General features: G+C 44.3%; 1 protein-coding gene and 1 long non-coding RNA gene across 9 annotated transcripts in view; one reads left to right on the forward strand and one right to left on the reverse strand.

The window, feature by feature from the left end:
• The window catches only part of PBX3 (PBX homeobox 3), a 287,408-nt gene that overhangs the window by 229,841 nt on the left and 40,648 nt on the right, over positions 1 to 16,919 (forward strand). For all 8 annotated transcript variants that reach the window (XM_077283606.1, XM_077283613.1, XM_077283608.1 and 5 more), the window contains 2 exons: positions 3,440 to 3,630; positions 5,529 to 5,664. In XM_077283606.1, coding sequence (XP_077139721.1) covers positions 3,440 to 3,630; positions 5,529 to 5,664 — 327 coding nt within the window. The remainder of the gene's footprint in view (positions 1 to 3,439; positions 3,631 to 5,528; positions 5,665 to 16,919) is intronic.
• LOC143804954 (uncharacterized) overlaps positions 3,939 to 16,919 on the reverse strand; it is a 38,845-nt gene continuing 25,864 nt past the window's right edge. The window contains exons 2-4 of the long non-coding RNA XR_013221134.1: positions 6,553 to 6,687; positions 5,608 to 5,751; positions 3,939 to 4,499 (exon numbers count right to left, since the gene is read on the reverse strand). This is a non-coding gene — a long non-coding RNA (uncharacterized LOC143804954). The remainder of the gene's footprint in view (positions 4,500 to 5,607; positions 5,752 to 6,552; positions 6,688 to 16,919) is intronic.

Genomic DNA, 16,919 nt, shown 5'->3' on the forward strand with positions numbered 1-16,919 from the left:
CTTTTGTGATAGCTTACCTGGGGCAGTGGTGGTGGAGCAGGATCCCAGGTGTCAGGGTCGCTCCTGGAGGAGGCACGACATGCTGCAGGCTCCAGGCGGGTAGGATTGGGTGTTCGGTGGCAGCAGGAGTCGGGTCATGGCTGCAGGCCCCAGGCTGGTACGACGAGGTGTTCGGTGGTGCTGGGGCTCTGATGACATTTTGTGACAGCCCGGAGCCCCGCACCTTCCATACTTTCTAATGTGGTGGACTCTGGGAAAATGGCTGACTGAGGCGGCGCATGCACAATTGACATCGCGGGAGCCAAGATTTTAAGAGATGCGCAAATTGACATATTGGCATGGAGATCTCATGTGCTGCCTCCGGCTGCTATTTTCACGAGTCCAACGCATAGAAGAGTATGGAAAGTGCAGGGCTGTCACAAAATGTCGTCGGAGCCCCCGCACCGCCAAACACCTCATTGTACCAGCCTGGGGCCTGCAGCCATCGCCCGTCTCCTGCCGCCACCAAAAGCTTCCGCAGCAGCGACCCTGGGGCTCCCCTCCATCGCAGCTACAATTCGGATTATAAGACGTGCCCCCATTTAACCCCCAAAATCTGGGGGAAAAAAGTGTATCTTACAATCCAACAAATATGGTATTAGTTTTAGCTTTTCTTATAATTGTATAAAGGCATATCTAGATAATCTGTTGGAAGCTATCTCCATCTACATCCAATATCTACAATATCTGCTGTTCATTACCACAGCATTTGCCAGATGATTAATGCAGGGAGTACAAAGAACCAGTATTCTGAGCTCGGGTTAACCTGAAATCACCTTTAGCTGAATGTGCTGTGCAGCCGTGCACCATTGTGGTTGTGTAACCATCCATGAGTACTTACACTGCTTTGGCTTATATGCCAATTTTCTGTTAACCATGTCATTTGGTTATAGCCCATTGCTGAAACAAAAACATCCTGTGTCCAACACGCTTATTTTGAGGCAAAGTTTCAATTGCTGTGTTAGATACCTGAATAAAATGTGGAATTGACTCTCACTGTGAGGCGTCGCGGAACATTTAAGACAATGTACAAATCGCACAACATTGTTAATGTTTGTTTGCTTCTTAAAGCGAGCCTTCACCGTGAAGAGCTATGCTTTGTTCCTTTTCATGGGCAGAGCAGTGGTAAGTCTAAGGCCGGCGTCACACTGGCGAGTTTTACGGACGTATGAGCGCATAAACTACATCCGTAAAATACGCATAACACACGGCCCAATGATTCCCTATGTCCCAGCTCCTATCAGCCGTATTTTACTGATCCGTAATATACGGTTTTGTACGGCCGTAGAAAATCGCAGCATGCTGCGTTTGTCACCGTATTGCGCAAAAAAATCGTCAATGAAAGTCTATGGGGGCGAGAAAAATACGGATTCCACACGGACCAGCAGTGTGACTTGCGAGAAATACGCAGCGGTGTTAGTGAAAAGCCGGTAATTCAATTGCCGGCTTTTCATTTCTCCTTCACAAACCCGACAGGATATGAGACATGGTTTACATGCTGGATGAACTCATATGAACTCGAGCGTGGGAACTTTTCCAAGGCTCCAGTTCATGAGGACATCCAGCAGAGGGCACCTCACCGCGACTCAATGTAACTACAGATCACCCAGCTTTCCTTTCAGTACCCGGGGATTACAGGCACGAGCGAGTGCTTTAGCGCAGCTCCTGCCTTAAATTGATTTAACCCCTTCAGATGGATTTACTTCGTGGGACGTGACAGTTCATCAGAAGGTATGTATATTGTTGGTTTATTATTTTGCAGAGCGAGGGTCTTCAGGTGGATTGAGAGAGCAATAAAATATTAAAACAACCTGTGTGTTTATTTCATTAAAATTATTTTTAATAATGTGTGTGTGTTTTTTAACCCTTTCATACAATTGGATTAATAATGGATAGGTGACATAATTGACGCCTCTCCATTATTAATCTGGCTTAATGTCACCTTACAATAGCAAGGTGGCATTAACCCTTCATTACCCCATATCCCACCGCTACACGGGAGTGGGAAGAGAGTGGCCAAGTGCCAGAATAGGCGCATCTTCCAGATGTGCCTTTTCTGGGGTGGCTGGGGGCAGATGTTTGTAGCCAGGGGGGGCCAATAACCATGGACCCTCTCTAGGCTATTAATATCTGTCCTCAGTCACTGGCTTTACCACTCTGGCGGAGAAAATTGCGCGGGAGCCCACGCCAATTTTTTCCACCATTTAACCCTTTATTTTAGCAGCTACAGCACCCAAATTTTGCACATACATAACATTAGTAGTGTGGAATATGCAAAAAAAAGGGGGATATGAGATGGTTTACTGTATGTAAACCATGTCTCATATCCTGTTGGGTTTGGGAAGGAGAAATGAAAAGCCGGCAATTGAATTACCGGCTTTTCACATATATCGCGCTGAATTAAATATAAATACAGAATATATATATATGTGTGTCTCAATGACATATATATGTATATATGTTTTAACGAACATTTGAGCACATAAATCCATTAGATGTTGGTTTTGCAAGCCTACGAGAAAATATCGCAGTACGGATGCCATACGGATTACATACGGAGGATGCCATGCGCAAAATACGCTGACACACCCTGCCTACGGATGACATACGGATCACTATTTTGGGAACATTTCTCCGTATTACGGCCGTAAAAAACGGACCGTATTGTCTTACGCTGAGTGTGACGCCGGCCTAAAGGCCCCACACACATTACACCAATGTCATTTGAACTCGTCAATATCGACAGGTTCAGACAATGGTCTAATGTGTGTTGGAGTGCCGGCCTGATGGTCGGAGAGATGTTGATCATAGATGTCTTATTTTAGACTGCTGATTGCATTGTTTTCCTAGAGCTAAGCTGCCGGCCAGCATCTCAGTCAGCGGCTTTCTTTCTAATTTAAAGTCCCAGGGTGGAGGGTCGCTTTAGTCAACTTTCTAAAAACTTATTAAAAATGTTCTTTTATTTTGCTGCCGACGAATATCTTCAAGTCCTTTATCTATCTGAGTCATCTACAAAAGTGCTACAAGTATGTCTGAGATCCTGCTCCTGGTTCTGATGGCACTCCCCCTACTTTCTCTCAATGTGGGATGTACTAGTAGGGAGGGGGAGCAGATTGTGCACAGAACTCAACAGTGTGGAGGCGAAAGAAAGCATTTACACTGTCGGGGAGGGCAGAGAAAAAAAGGCAAACACATAAAAAATAATAGCGCAGGATAGAAGCTGTGCTGATGTGATCTAATGGAGATAACAGTACCCAGGACACACAGACCTCACATCCAGCCTATATTACTGTGTGAGACACTCCCACAAGAGGAATAGCTTAGATTAGATCAGGAGTGATATATGTCATGATGAATAGCTGTTTGAAATGATACATTATTACTCTTATTTTTTTACTAGGCATGCAATGAATTCACTACCCACGTGATGAATCTCCTGAGAGAGCAAAGCCGGACGCGCCCCATCTCTCCCAAAGAAATTGAAAGGATGGTGGGCATTATCCACAGGAAGTTCAGCTCCATCCAAATGCAACTGAAGCAAAGCACGTGTGAAGCTGTCATGATCTTGAGGTCGAGGTTCCTCGATGCCAGGTCAGTGTGGCGTTGAACTATTATTACTAGTAATATCTCATTAGTGACAATCGAAACAACTTTAGTACTACAAAGCTTACCCGGAGTCCTGAATGGTTAACAGACGAGCATTGCTTGCTCCTTGTACGGCTAAGTGTAAGATCACATTAGCGGAACATGAAAAAGCTTAGATTGCAAATAAAAGTGACAATGGCAAATAGCAACCATTATACCCAGCACCAGGCAAAGAAAAGGAAATAAACGAGGCAAAAAAATGGCTAAAAATTCTTTTTTTTTTTAAATGTAAAATAATTTTGCCCTAAATTCTCAAGAGTCTTTTATGTTCTACTACTTCCAGAACACAAGATGGCACGAAGACTGCGTGGAGCTAGCCAAAACACGAAACGTCTAGCTATTCGATTATCACATCACTGATCACAGGCCGACTAAGTGTCAGGGAAACTCGAGAGCTAAAAATGCACCAATTTATCACATAGACTTCCACACTTGAGTAAATAACATAAAAATTACACAGAAAATGTTCCGGCTGTGTGAATTGCTTAACTTAGCAGGCGAAGCGTAACACGGAAAGTTACTTGGAAAGGTTGCGTTAACTCTTTCCTGCAACCGTCATCAGGGGTAGTAAATGGTAGTCGTGCTGACGGATAGGAATGGAAGTAAAACGGAGAATATGAGAGCAATGAGATCCTAGCAGCCTCGGGCAGGCAGTTTGCCGAATGCCTTATGGCACAGTAGCCCCGAGGCCTGCACATTTCAAGGCTTCCCACAGGGAGGTTGTCTGAATCCTATGAAACATGTATAACCGCCTGAGTGTGAACCCATCTGTGCTGGGAACTGTATCCTGCAATCCTCCGATGGTTACATCAAGGCTGAAAGACAAAAAAAAAAAAGGAGAATAAAAGTCCTTAGGACGAGGTGGAAGTCAAGACAACAGCACCACGTATGGAGTACAGGCAGTGAGGCATAAAGAAAAGGTCCCTAATATTGTCCACCCTCCAGCACCTGCTATAGGACCAACGTTCTGAGCAAATTACTGTATTTCTGACGCAACCATCCAACCCCCCTGTAATTATAAAGGGTCATCCAGCTCAGAAGAGGTTAAAATAATTTAAAAAGTCCTATCCACCTTACGGACCCTATCGCTGCAGCAGGAATTGCAGAGACTGACAGACTGAAAAGCGTCGGAACCGGGGCATCGGGTGATCGCTGAGACGAGTAGGACGACCTTTATTATAATGCCAGAAAAAACTGCTATTTCAGACAATCCCATAGACAATGAATGTAGTGGAGCATGTGCATCTCCTGTCTCTTCAAGATGGGGCACCAAAAACCTCCTTGGATATGAGGTAGTTTATGATTGTTGATAACTCCCTTTAACTTGAAGTGTAGGACAGGACATCACCCACAGACCCACCATCAACCATAAAAAGTCAATGCAAAAAGGTTGCATTTAAAGGCATACATTCGCCTCTGAGGACATTTTATTTACTTAAATGCATGAATTTGGGGTTATAAATCATTTTTGCCATTTATATTCATTACAAACTTTTGGACCTCTTGGCTTTTACAGGCTTCTCTGCACATTCAAGTTGTGGTCATATATTACCTGAGAAGAGCTCAACATTTTTAATGAAACTCAATTGCAGAAATCATTTTTAGCCAAAAGTACATGCATTTGTGTAAAAATAAAAAATAATTTAAAAAATCCACAACCCCTTTTAAGTGTTAAATGTATGGGCAGCTATACAAAAAACTGTGTTCTGATCTCAGCCATAACATGGGGCTATGGTGGCCTCACACACACCTGAGATCCCTAGATACTGGAGAACATAATGGTCGCAGAGCGTTCCAGCATTGCGACACCCGGATAACTCTGAATTCTTGCTTTTCTTCCCCAGGAGAAAAAGACGTAACTTCAGTAAACAGGCAACAGAGATCCTAAATGAGTATTTCTACTCCCACCTCAGCAACCCTTACCCAAGCGAGGAAGCCAAAGAGGAACTGGCAAAGAAGTGCAGTATCACAGTGTCACAGGTGAGGAAGTCATAGGCGCCTCAACTTTCACAGATTTGGAATAGTTGCCCCTTTTGGTCCTCTTTTAGGAGGGGGTGGGATATGCATCTGTTTAAAAAGCAAAAAAAAACAACTGGTGTTACGGAAAGTGTGATTCATTAATTACAACTAATTGCAATTAGTATAATTTGGTGAAATTAATGCATTACGAGTAATTAGAAATACTATACCCCTGTGCATTAGGCATTTAATTGGGTTAAAACAATGGAATTCTTCCTGCCTGTCGTTAGAGCCATTGTTCCCTCTCCCACTTCCGAGGTGGCCATTTACAATCTCGCCGTGCTCCGTGAGCAAGGCTGCAGCAAATCTAAAGGACACAGATATTTCTAAATGCCACAGGACCCAGCCCTGCAATGGGTCTGTGCCAGCGTGTGCCCCTCCGTCTGTGGGCCCTGTCACGTCTCATATGTCAGATATGACATTTCCAGGAGTGTGTCTGGCATATGCCAAATTTCTACAGGCCAACGAGGCTGCTCATTTCCAAATCCCACTTTGAGGGGTCTATTTACGAGGCTTGATTTTTTTTTTTTTTTTTCAGTTTTGCATCATTTTAACCCTAGGAGTTTTTTCTTCATGGATTATAAGTATGTGTTGAAATGACACATTGGGTTATACTGACACAATGACAATATTTCTCCCTGAGCTAAACAGGCTGTGATTTTATAACATTAACATATTCATGGAGCTCAGGCTCAGTGTCGAACTGATCGTGTATTCACAAACGACCTCCTAAAATGAGAATAATCACGACTGCGGCAAAGAGAAACTTACATACATGTGTACAGAGAAATGTGCACTTATTATAAATATTTATTTCATCGTTTCTTCAATTAACCATCTTTATGGTACCTCTGTTATTCCTCCTGGACAATTGGGTGTAGGCATTTCTCCTGTGAAAGGGGCATGTCCTCACAGTTTTATGTCGATATTCTCAGATTATATAGGGACACATCCTGATCACAACAGCCATATATAAGTCAAAACCTAAGACAGAAACAAAATTAACATATACCCTGTGGTAAGTAAATAAGTGAAAGCATTAGTGCAAATAAATAAGGTACTTGGTAAACACCATTTTTGATTAAAAAAAAAAAAAAAACAACGGTAAAAACCATCCCACCAGCGACAGGGTGTCCCCCAAAAAAGAAAAGATGCTCCAGAAAAAGAACAAAACAAAAAAACATATACGCCTCTTGTTACACAAGAAACCATGCACAGTACATATAATAATATTTACAAACGTGGAGAACTTCTTCATAATATGAGGGGTCTAAACCATAAAAAACGTATGTATAGGACTACAATGACCAATACATTAGATACAGATCGATACAGATCACCCACCGGTCTGGCATTGGCTGCAGTTGTGTTGAATAACAACTCACTTTATGGCACCTATGCAAAGTGTTCAAGCACAACATACTGCACTCCATGACACCTAAGGTTTAGGGTATGTGCACACGTCAGGATTTCTTGCAGCAATTTTCCTGACAAAAAATCGGAAATTTCTGCCAGAAATCCGCATGCGTTTTTTTCACGTTTTTTGATGCGTTTTTGACACGTTTTTTGTGCGTTTTTTCCCAGATGCATAGAAATGCGGGAAAAACGCAGAAAAAAAACGCAAAATTAATGAACATGCTCATCTTTTTACCGCGAGGCGTTTTTTTCGCGGAAAAAAATGCATCCATGTGCACAAAACATGCAGAATGCATTCTAAATGATAGAATGCATAATGCATGCGTTTTTAATGAGTTTTTATAGCGTTTTTATCACGAAAAAACCTGAACGTGTGCACATGGCCTTAGGCTTCGTTCACATGTGGCATTTTTGTTTCACCACGATATGCAAGATAAAAAAAAAGCATCAAATTAAAAAATTACATATTTTATATATATATATATATATATATATATATATATATATATATATATATATATATATATATATATATATATATAACCTTTCTATTCGTCTCATTATCATCACAGGTAGGATTACATTGACCGTCAGCACCTCTATGTGCAATATAGAATAGCCCAAGATACACCATTCACAAAAAATTGATGTCTGGGCTGATCAGATAATGTTTCTATACAAACAAAAGGGGTCTGAGTAATAAGTGTATTGCTGCTAATGAAAATGTGAAGAACAGGAAGTAATAGTCTGATATTGAGACTCATGGACAGTGCAAAAATGGCAATATTTTTATTAAATAATATCGATATAAAATAATGTAAAATCTGATTTAAATAATAGGTACCATAGATACCCTACCACTAACTACACTTTTTGAAATGGCGCTAGGAACATTAGCACAAGCAACAATGTTTTGGGATTTTTTTTACATTAATAAAAATAAAAGACCCAAACATTTAGTTGACAGATCACATGGTCCGCTAACGGCTCTGAAAAGAGGACAGTGAATGGCCAGAGGGATTTCTTATGTCTAGCGCATGCTTTTACTAATGTTCCAATTAAAGCTAGGAATATTTTTTTATGTAATCTGAGAGCAGCATATAATGTAGGGGCAGAGACCCTGATTCCAGCGATGTATCAGTTACTGGGCTTGTTGCGGTTTTTTTATAATCCCTGTTTGCTATAGATGTAGCAGTGGTCAGAATGCTGAGCTGTGTATAACCCCGCCCACACCACACTGATTGGCAGCTTTCTGAGTACAGTGTACACAAGCTGCCAATCAGTGGTGGAGGCGGGGTTACACAAATTAGCTGGACTGTCTGGCATGTGAGATCTAGTCCTGTAGTGATAATCTCCGGCTGATAGGACACTGATTCTATTGGACCTACAACACACAGCCCTGTAAGTCACACATCGCTGGAATCAGGCTCACTTGCCCAATATTATGCTGCTCTCAGATTAAATAGCAAAAACGTTTTGACAGATTCCCATTAAGGGGACTTTTTTCCCAGAGTTAGAAAAACATGGCTGTCCTCTTCCAGAAACCGTGCCCCCACCTGACATAGGTCTCATCTGGTATTGCAGTTCAATCTGGCAAGAAGTGAATGACGAATCTATAGAAAAAAAGCAGCGATGTTTTTCTAACCCCGGATTAGGCTGGTTTCACACTTGCGTTTTGATCTGCAGCGTTTTTTTTAAAAAACGCATGTGGTGAAAAAACGCATGTAAACGCGGCAAAACGCCGCGTTTTTTAGACGCATGCGTTTTTGCATGCAAAAAAAAGCGTCGTTTTGCCGCGTTTACATGCGTTTTTTCATGCGTTTGCGTTTTTTTAAACACATGCTGAGAAGTGTGTGACAGCTGCCAATCATCAAAATCAACTAGAAAACCCACTATAAATAGAAATAGCTAGGGTTAGGTGTCATGGTTCTCAATGGCAAGAGACCGTAGAAAAGCATACAAAAGGACTAGCTCTTGGAAGATGGGAACTCGAGCTGACTGTGAGCTAAACCTACCGCACAACTAACAGTGGCCGGGTAGCGTGCCTACGTTTTATCCCTAGACGCCCAGCGCCAGCCGGAGGACTGACTAACCCTAGCAGAGGAAAATACAGACCTGGCTTACCTCTAGAGAAATTTTCCCCAAAAGGCAGACAGTAGCCCCCACATATATTGTCGGTGATTTTAGAGGAAATTGACATACGAAGTATGAAGATAGGTTTAGCAAATTGAGGTCCGCTTACTAGATAGTAGGAAGACAGAAAAGGGAACTTCACAGTCAGCTGAAAACCCTTTCAAAACACATCCTGAAATTACTTTAAGACTCTAATATCAACTCATGACACCAGAGTGGCAATTTCAGCTCACAAGAGCTTCCAGCCTCAGAAATATTCAAACACAGAGAACTGGAACAAAAATGCAAAACAATCTTAGGACTACAAGTCCAACTTAGCTGATAGTAGTCTAGGAGCAGGAACATGCAACAGAAAGGCTTCTGGTAACATTGTTGGCCGGCATAGAAATGACTGAGGAGCAAGGCTAAATAGACAACTCCCACATCCTGATGGAAACAGGTGAACAGAGGAGATGAAGCACACAAGTGCAGTACCACCAGAAACCACCGGGGGAGCCCAGAAACCAAATTCACAACAGTACCCCCCCCCTCAAGGAGGGGGCACCGAACCCTCACCAGAACCACCAGGGCGATCAGGATGAGCCCTATGAAAGGCACGGACCAAATCGGAGGCATGAACATCAGAGGCAGTCACCCAAGAGTTATCCTCCTGACCGTAGCCCTTCCACTTGACCAAATACTGAAGTCTCCGTCTGGAAACACGGGAGTCCAAGATCTTCTCGACAACGTACTCCAACTCACCCTCAACCAACACCGGAGCAGGAGGCTCAACGGAAGGCACAACCGGTACCTCATACCTGCGCAACAATGACCGATGGAAGACATTATGAATAGAAAAAGATGCAGGGAGGTCCAAACGAAAGGACACAGGGTTAAGAATCTCCAATATCTTGTACGGGCCGATGAACCGAGGCTTAAACTTAGGAGAAGAAACCTTCATAGGGACAAAACGAGAAGACAACCACACCAAGTCCCCAACACAAAGACGAGGACCAGCACGACGACGGCGGTTGGCAAACTGCTGAGTCTTCTCCTGGGACAACTTCAAATTGTCCACCACATGCCCCCAAATCTGATGCAACCTCTCCACCACAGCATCCACTCCAGGACAATCCGAAGACTCCACCTGACCGGAAGAGAAACGAGGATGAAACCCCGAATTACAGAAGAAAGGAGAAACCAAGGTGGCAGAACTAGCCCGGTTATTGAGGGCAAACTCCGCCAAGGGCAAAAAGGCAACCCAATCATCCTGATCCGCAGACACAAAACACCTCAAATAAGTCTCCAAGGTCTGATTAGTTCGCTCGGTCTGGCCATTAGTCTGAGGATGGAAAGCAGACGAAAAAGACAAATCAATGCCCATCCTAGCACAGAACGCTCGCCAAAATCTAGACACGAATTGGGTTCCCCTGTCAGAAACGATATTCTCCGGAATACCATGCAAGCGAACCACATTTTGAAAAAACAGAGGAACCAGCTCGGATGAGGAAGGCAATTTAGGCAAGGGGACCAAATGGACCATCTTAGAGAAACGGTCACACACCACCCAGATGACAGACATCTTCTGAGAAACAGGGAGATCAGAAATAAAATCCATGGAGATGTGAGTCCAAGGCCTCTTCGGAATAGGCAAAGATAACAACAATCCACTAGCCCGAGAACAACAAGGCTTGGCCCGAGCACAAACATCACAAGACTGCACAAAACCTCGCACATCTCGCGACAGGGAAGGCCACCAGAAGGACCTAGCCACCAAATCCCTGGTACCAAAGATTCCAGGATGACCAGCTAACGCAGAAGAATGGACCTCCGAGATGACTCTACTGGTCCAATCATCCGGAACAAACAGTCTACCAGGCGGGCAACGATCAGGTCTATCCGCCTGAAACTCCTGCAAGACCCGTCGCAAGTCTGGGGAAACAGCAGATAATATCACTCCATCCTTAAGGATACCTGTAGGTTCAGAATTACCAGGGGAATCAGGCTCAAAACTCCTAGAAAGGGCATCCGCCTTCACATTTTTAGAACCCGGTAGGTAAGAAACCACAAAATTAAACCGAGAGAAAAATAACGACCAGCGCGCCTGTCTAGGATTCAGGCGCCTGGCAGACTCAAGATAAATCAAATTCTTGTGGTCGGTCAATACCACCACCTGATGTCTAGCCCCCTCAAGCCAATGACGCCACTCCTCAAAAGCCCACTTCATAGCCAAGAGCTCCCGATTACCAATATCATAATTTCGCTCAGTGGGCGAAAATTTACGAGAAAAGAACGCGCAAGGTCTCATCACGGAGCAGTCGGAACTTTTCTGCGACAAAACCGCCCCAGCTCCGATTTCTGAAGCGTCGACCTCAACCTGAAAAGGAAGAGTAACATCAGGCTGACACAATACAGGGGCGGAAGAAAAGCGGCGCTTAAGCTCCCGAAAGGCCTCCACAGCAGCAGGGGACCAATCAGCAACATCAGCACCCTTCTTAGTCAAATCAGTCAACGGCTTAGCAACATCAGAAAAACCAGTTATAAATCGACGATAAAAATTAGCAAAGCCCAAAAACTTCTGAAGGCTCTTAAGAGAAGAGGGTTGCGTCCAATCACAAATAGCCTGAACCTTGACAGGGTCCATCTCAATGGAAGACGGGGAAAAAATGTACCCCAAAAACGAAATCTTTTGAACCCCAAAAACACACTTAGAACCCTTTACACACAAGGAATTAGAGCGCAAAACCTGAAAAACCCTCCTGACCTGTTGGACATGAGAGTCCCAGTCATCCGAAAAAATCAAAATATCATCCAGATACACAATCATAAATTTATCCAAATATTCACGGAAAATGTCATGCATAAAAGACTGAAAGACTGAAGGGGCATTTGAAAGACCAAAAGGCATTACTAAATACTCAAAATGGCCCTCAGGCGTATTAAATGCGGTTTTCCACTCATCCCCCTGCTTAATTCGCACTAAATTATACGCCCCACGAAGATCAATCTTAGAGAACCACTTGGCCCCCTTTATTCGAGCAAACAAATCAGTAAGCAGTGGCAAAGGATACTGATATTTAACCGTGATTTTATTCAAAAGCCGATAATCAATACACGGCCTCAAAGAGCCATCTTTTTTAGATACAAAGAAAAAACCGGCTCCTAAGGGAGATGACGAAGGACGAATATGTCCCTTTTCCAAGGACTCCTTAATATATTCCCGCATAGCAGCATGTTCAGGCACAGATAGATTAAATAAACGACCCTTTGGAAACTTACTGCCCGGAATCAGATCTATAGTACAATCGCAATCTCTGTGCGGAGGTAGTGAACCAAGTTTAGGCTCCTCAAAAACGTCACGATAATCAGATAAAAATTCCGGAATCTCAGAGGGAATAGATGACGAAATGGAAACCAAAGGTACGTCCCCATGAGTCCCCTGACATCCCCAGCTTAACACAGACATTGCTTTCCAGTCGAGGACTGGGTTATGAGATTGCAGCCATGGCAATCCAAGCACCAACACATCATGTAGATTATACAACACAAGGAAGCGAATAATCTCCTGGTGATCCGGATTAATACGCATAGTTACTTGTGTCCAGTATTGTGGTTTATTACTAGCCAATGGCGTGGAGTCAATACCCTTCAGAGGTATAGGAACTTCCAGAGGCTCTAAATTAAACCCACAGCGTTTTGCAAAGGACCAATCCATAAGACTCAAAGCGGCGCCAGAGTCGACATAGGCGTCCGCGGTAATAGACGATAAAGAGCAAATCAGGGTCACAGATAGAATAAACTTAGACTGTAAAGTGCCAATTGAAACAGACTTATCAACCTTCTTAGTACGTTTAGAGCATGCTGATATAACATGAGTTGAATCACCACAATAGAAGCATAACCCATTTTTCCGCCTAAAATTCTGTCGTTCGCTTCTGGACAGAATTCTATCACATTGCATAATCTCTGGCGCCTTCTCAGTAGACACCGCCAAATGGTGCACAGGTTTGCGCTCCCGCAAACGCCGATCAATCTGAATAGCCATTGTCATGGACTCATTCAGACCTGTAGGCACAGGGAACCCCACCATAACATCTTTAATGGCATCAGAGAGACCCTCTCTGAAATTCGCCGCCAGGGCGCACTCATTCCACTGAGTAAGCACAGACCACTTACGAAATTTTTGGCAGTATATTTCAGCCTCATCTTGCCCTTGAGACAGGGCCATCAAGGCTTTTTCAGCCTGAATCTCTAAATGAGGTTCCTCATAAAGCAACCCCAAAGCCAGGAAAAACGCATCCACATTGAGCAACGCAGGATCCCCTGGTGCCAAAGCAAATGCCCAATCCTGAGGGTCGCCCCGGAGCAAGGAAATTACAATCCTGACCTGCTGTGCAGGATCTCCAGCGGAGCGAGATCTCAGAGACAAAAATAATTTACAATTATGTTTGAAATTCTGGAAGCGAGATCTATCCCCGGAGAAAAATTCAGGTAAAGGAATTCTAGGTTCAGATATAGGAGCATGAATTACAAAATCCTGTAAACTTTGAACCTTCATAGCGAGATTATCCAAACCTATAGCTAAACTCTGTGGATCCATTTTAATCAGGTGAAACCAGAACCATTCAAGGATTAGAAGGAGAGAGAGACGAAGGCTGCAGTAAGCAGAGATGCAAGTGAATCAACTAATGAGCAAACTCACAAAAAAAAAAAAAATTCTCTGCAGACTTCTTTTCTCTCCTTTCTTCTGCCAATTATTTTAACCCTTGGCCGGCCAAACTGTCATGGTTCTCAATGGCAAGAGACCGTAGAAAAGCATACAAAAGGACTAGCTCTTGGAAGATGGGAACTCGAGCTGACTGTGAGCTAAACCTACCGCACAACTAACAGTGGCCGGGTAGCGTGCCTACGTTTTATCCCTAGACGCCCAGCGCCAGCCGGAGGACTGACTGACCCTAGCAGAGGAAAATACAGACCTGGCTTACCTCTAGAGAAATTTTCCCCAAAAGGCAGACAGTAGCCCCCACATATATTGTCGGTGATTTTAGAGGAAATTGACATACGAAGTATGAAGATAGGTTTAGCAAATTGAGGTCCGCTTACTAGATAGTAGGAAGACAGAAAAGGGAACTTCACAGTCAGCTGAAAACCCTTTCAAAACACATCCTGAAATTACTTTAAGACTCTAATATCAACTCATGACACCAGAGTGGCAATTTCAGCTCACAAGAGCTTCCAGCCTCAGAAATATTCAAACACAGAGAACTGGAACAAAAATGCAAAACAATCTTAGGACTACAAGTCCAACTTAGCTGATAGTAGTCTAGGAGCAGGAACATGCAACAGAAAGGCTTCTGGTAACATTGTTGGCCGGCATAGAAATGACTGAGGAGCAAGGCTAAATAGACAACTCCCACATCCTGATGGAAACAGGTGAACAGAGGAGATGAAGCACACAAGTGCAGTACCACCAGAAACCACCGGGGGAGCCCAGAAACCAAATTCACAACAGTACCCCCCCCTCAAGGAGGGGGCACCGAACCCTCACCAGAACCACCAGGGCGATCAGGATGAGCCCTATGAAAGGCACGGACCAAATCGGAGGCATGAACATCAGAGGCAGTCACCCAAGAGTTATCCTCCTGACCGTAGCCCTTCCACTTGACCAAATACTGAAGTCTCCGTCTGGAAACACGGGAGTCCAAGATCTTCTCGACAACGTACTCCAACTCACCCTCAACCAACACCGGAGCAGGAGGCTCAACGGAAGGCACAACCGGTACCTCATACCTGCGCAACAATGACCGATGGAAGACATTATGAATAGAAAAAGATGCAGGGAGGTCCAAACGAAAGGACACAGGGTTAAGAATCTCCAATATCTTGTACGGGCCGATGAACCGAGGCTTAAACTTAGGAGAAGAAACCTTCATAGGGACAAAACGAGAAGACAACCACACCAAGTCCCCAACACAAAGACGAGGACCAGCACGACGACGGCGGTTGGCAAACTGCTGAGTCTTCTCCTGGGACAACTTCAAATTGTCCACCACATGCCCCCAAATCTGATGCAACCTCTCCACCACAGCATCCACTCCAGGACAATCCGAAGACTCCACCTGACCGGAAGAGAAACGAGGATGAAACCCCGAATTACAGAAGAAAGGAGAAACCAAGGTGGCAGAACTAGCCCGGTTATTGAGGGCAAACTCCGCCAAGGGCAAAAAGGCAACCCAATCATCCTGATCCGCAGACACAAAACACCTCAAATAAGTCTCCAAGGTCTGATTAGTTCGCTCGGTCTGGCCATTAGTCTGAGGATGGAAAGCAGACGAAAAAGACAAATCAATGCCCATCCTAGCACAGAACGCTCGCCAAAATCTAGACACGAATTGGGTTCCCCTGTCAGAAACGATATTCTCCGGAATACCATGCAAGCGAACCACATTTTGAAAAAACAGAGGAACCAGCTCGGATGAGGAAGGCAATTTAGGCAAGGGGACCAAATGGACCATCTTAGAGAAACGGTCACACACCACCCAGATGACAGACATCTTCTGAGAAACAGGGAGATCAGAAATAAAATCCATGGAGATGTGAGTCCAAGGCCTCTTCGGAATAGGCAAAGATAACAACAATCCACTAGCCCGAGAACAACAAGGCTTGGCCCGAGCACAAACATCACAAGACTGCACAAAACCTCGCACATCTCGCGACAGGGAAGGCCACCAGAAGGACCTAGCCACCAAATCCCTGGCACCAAAGATTCCAGGATGACCAGCTAACGCAGAAGAATGGACCTCCGAGATGACTCTACTGGTCCAATCATCCGGAACAAACAGTCTACCAGGCGGGCAACGATCAGGTCTATCCGCCTGAAACTCCTGCAAGACCCGTCGCAAGTCTGGGGAAACAGCAGATAATATCACTCCATCCTTAAGGATACCTGTAGGTTCAGAATTACCAGGGGAATCAGGCTCAAAACTCCTAGAAAGGGCATCCGCCTTCACATTTTTAGAACCCGGTAGGTAAGAAACCACAAAATTAAACCGAGAGAAAAATAACGACCAGCGCGCCTGTCTAGGATTCAGGCGCCTGGCAGACTCAAGATAAATCAAATTCTTGTGGTCGGTCAATACCACCACCTGATGTCTAGCCCCCTCAAGCCAATGACGCCACTCCTCAAAAGCCCACTTCATAGCCAAGAGCTCCCGATTACCAATATCATAATTTCGCTCAGCGGGCGAAAATTTACGAGAAAAGAACGCGCAAGGTCTCATCACGGAGCAGTCGGAACTTTTCTGCGACAAAACAGCCCCAGCTCCGATTTCTGAAGCGTCGACCTCAACCTGAAAAGGAAGAGTAACATCAGGCTGACACAATACAGGGGCGGAAGAAAAGCGGCGCTTAAGCTCCCGAAAGGCCTCCACAGCAGCAGGGGACCAATCAGCAACATCAGCACCCTTCTTAGTCAAATCAGTCAACGGCTTAGCAACATCAGAAAAACCAGTTATAAATCGACGATAAAAATTAGCAAAGCCCAAAAACTTCTGAAGGCTCTTAAGAGAAGAGGGTTGCGTCCAATCACAAATAGCCTGAACCTTGACAGGGTCCATCTCAATGGAAGAGGGGGAAAAAATGTACCCCAAAAACGAAATCTTTTGAACCCCAAAAACACACTTAGAACC

This window comes from Ranitomeya variabilis, chromosome 2, assembly GCF_051348905.1.
Source record: "Ranitomeya variabilis isolate aRanVar5 chromosome 2, aRanVar5.hap1, whole genome shotgun sequence".
Classification (NCBI taxonomy): Eukaryota; Metazoa; Chordata; class Amphibia; order Anura; family Dendrobatidae; genus Ranitomeya; species Ranitomeya variabilis.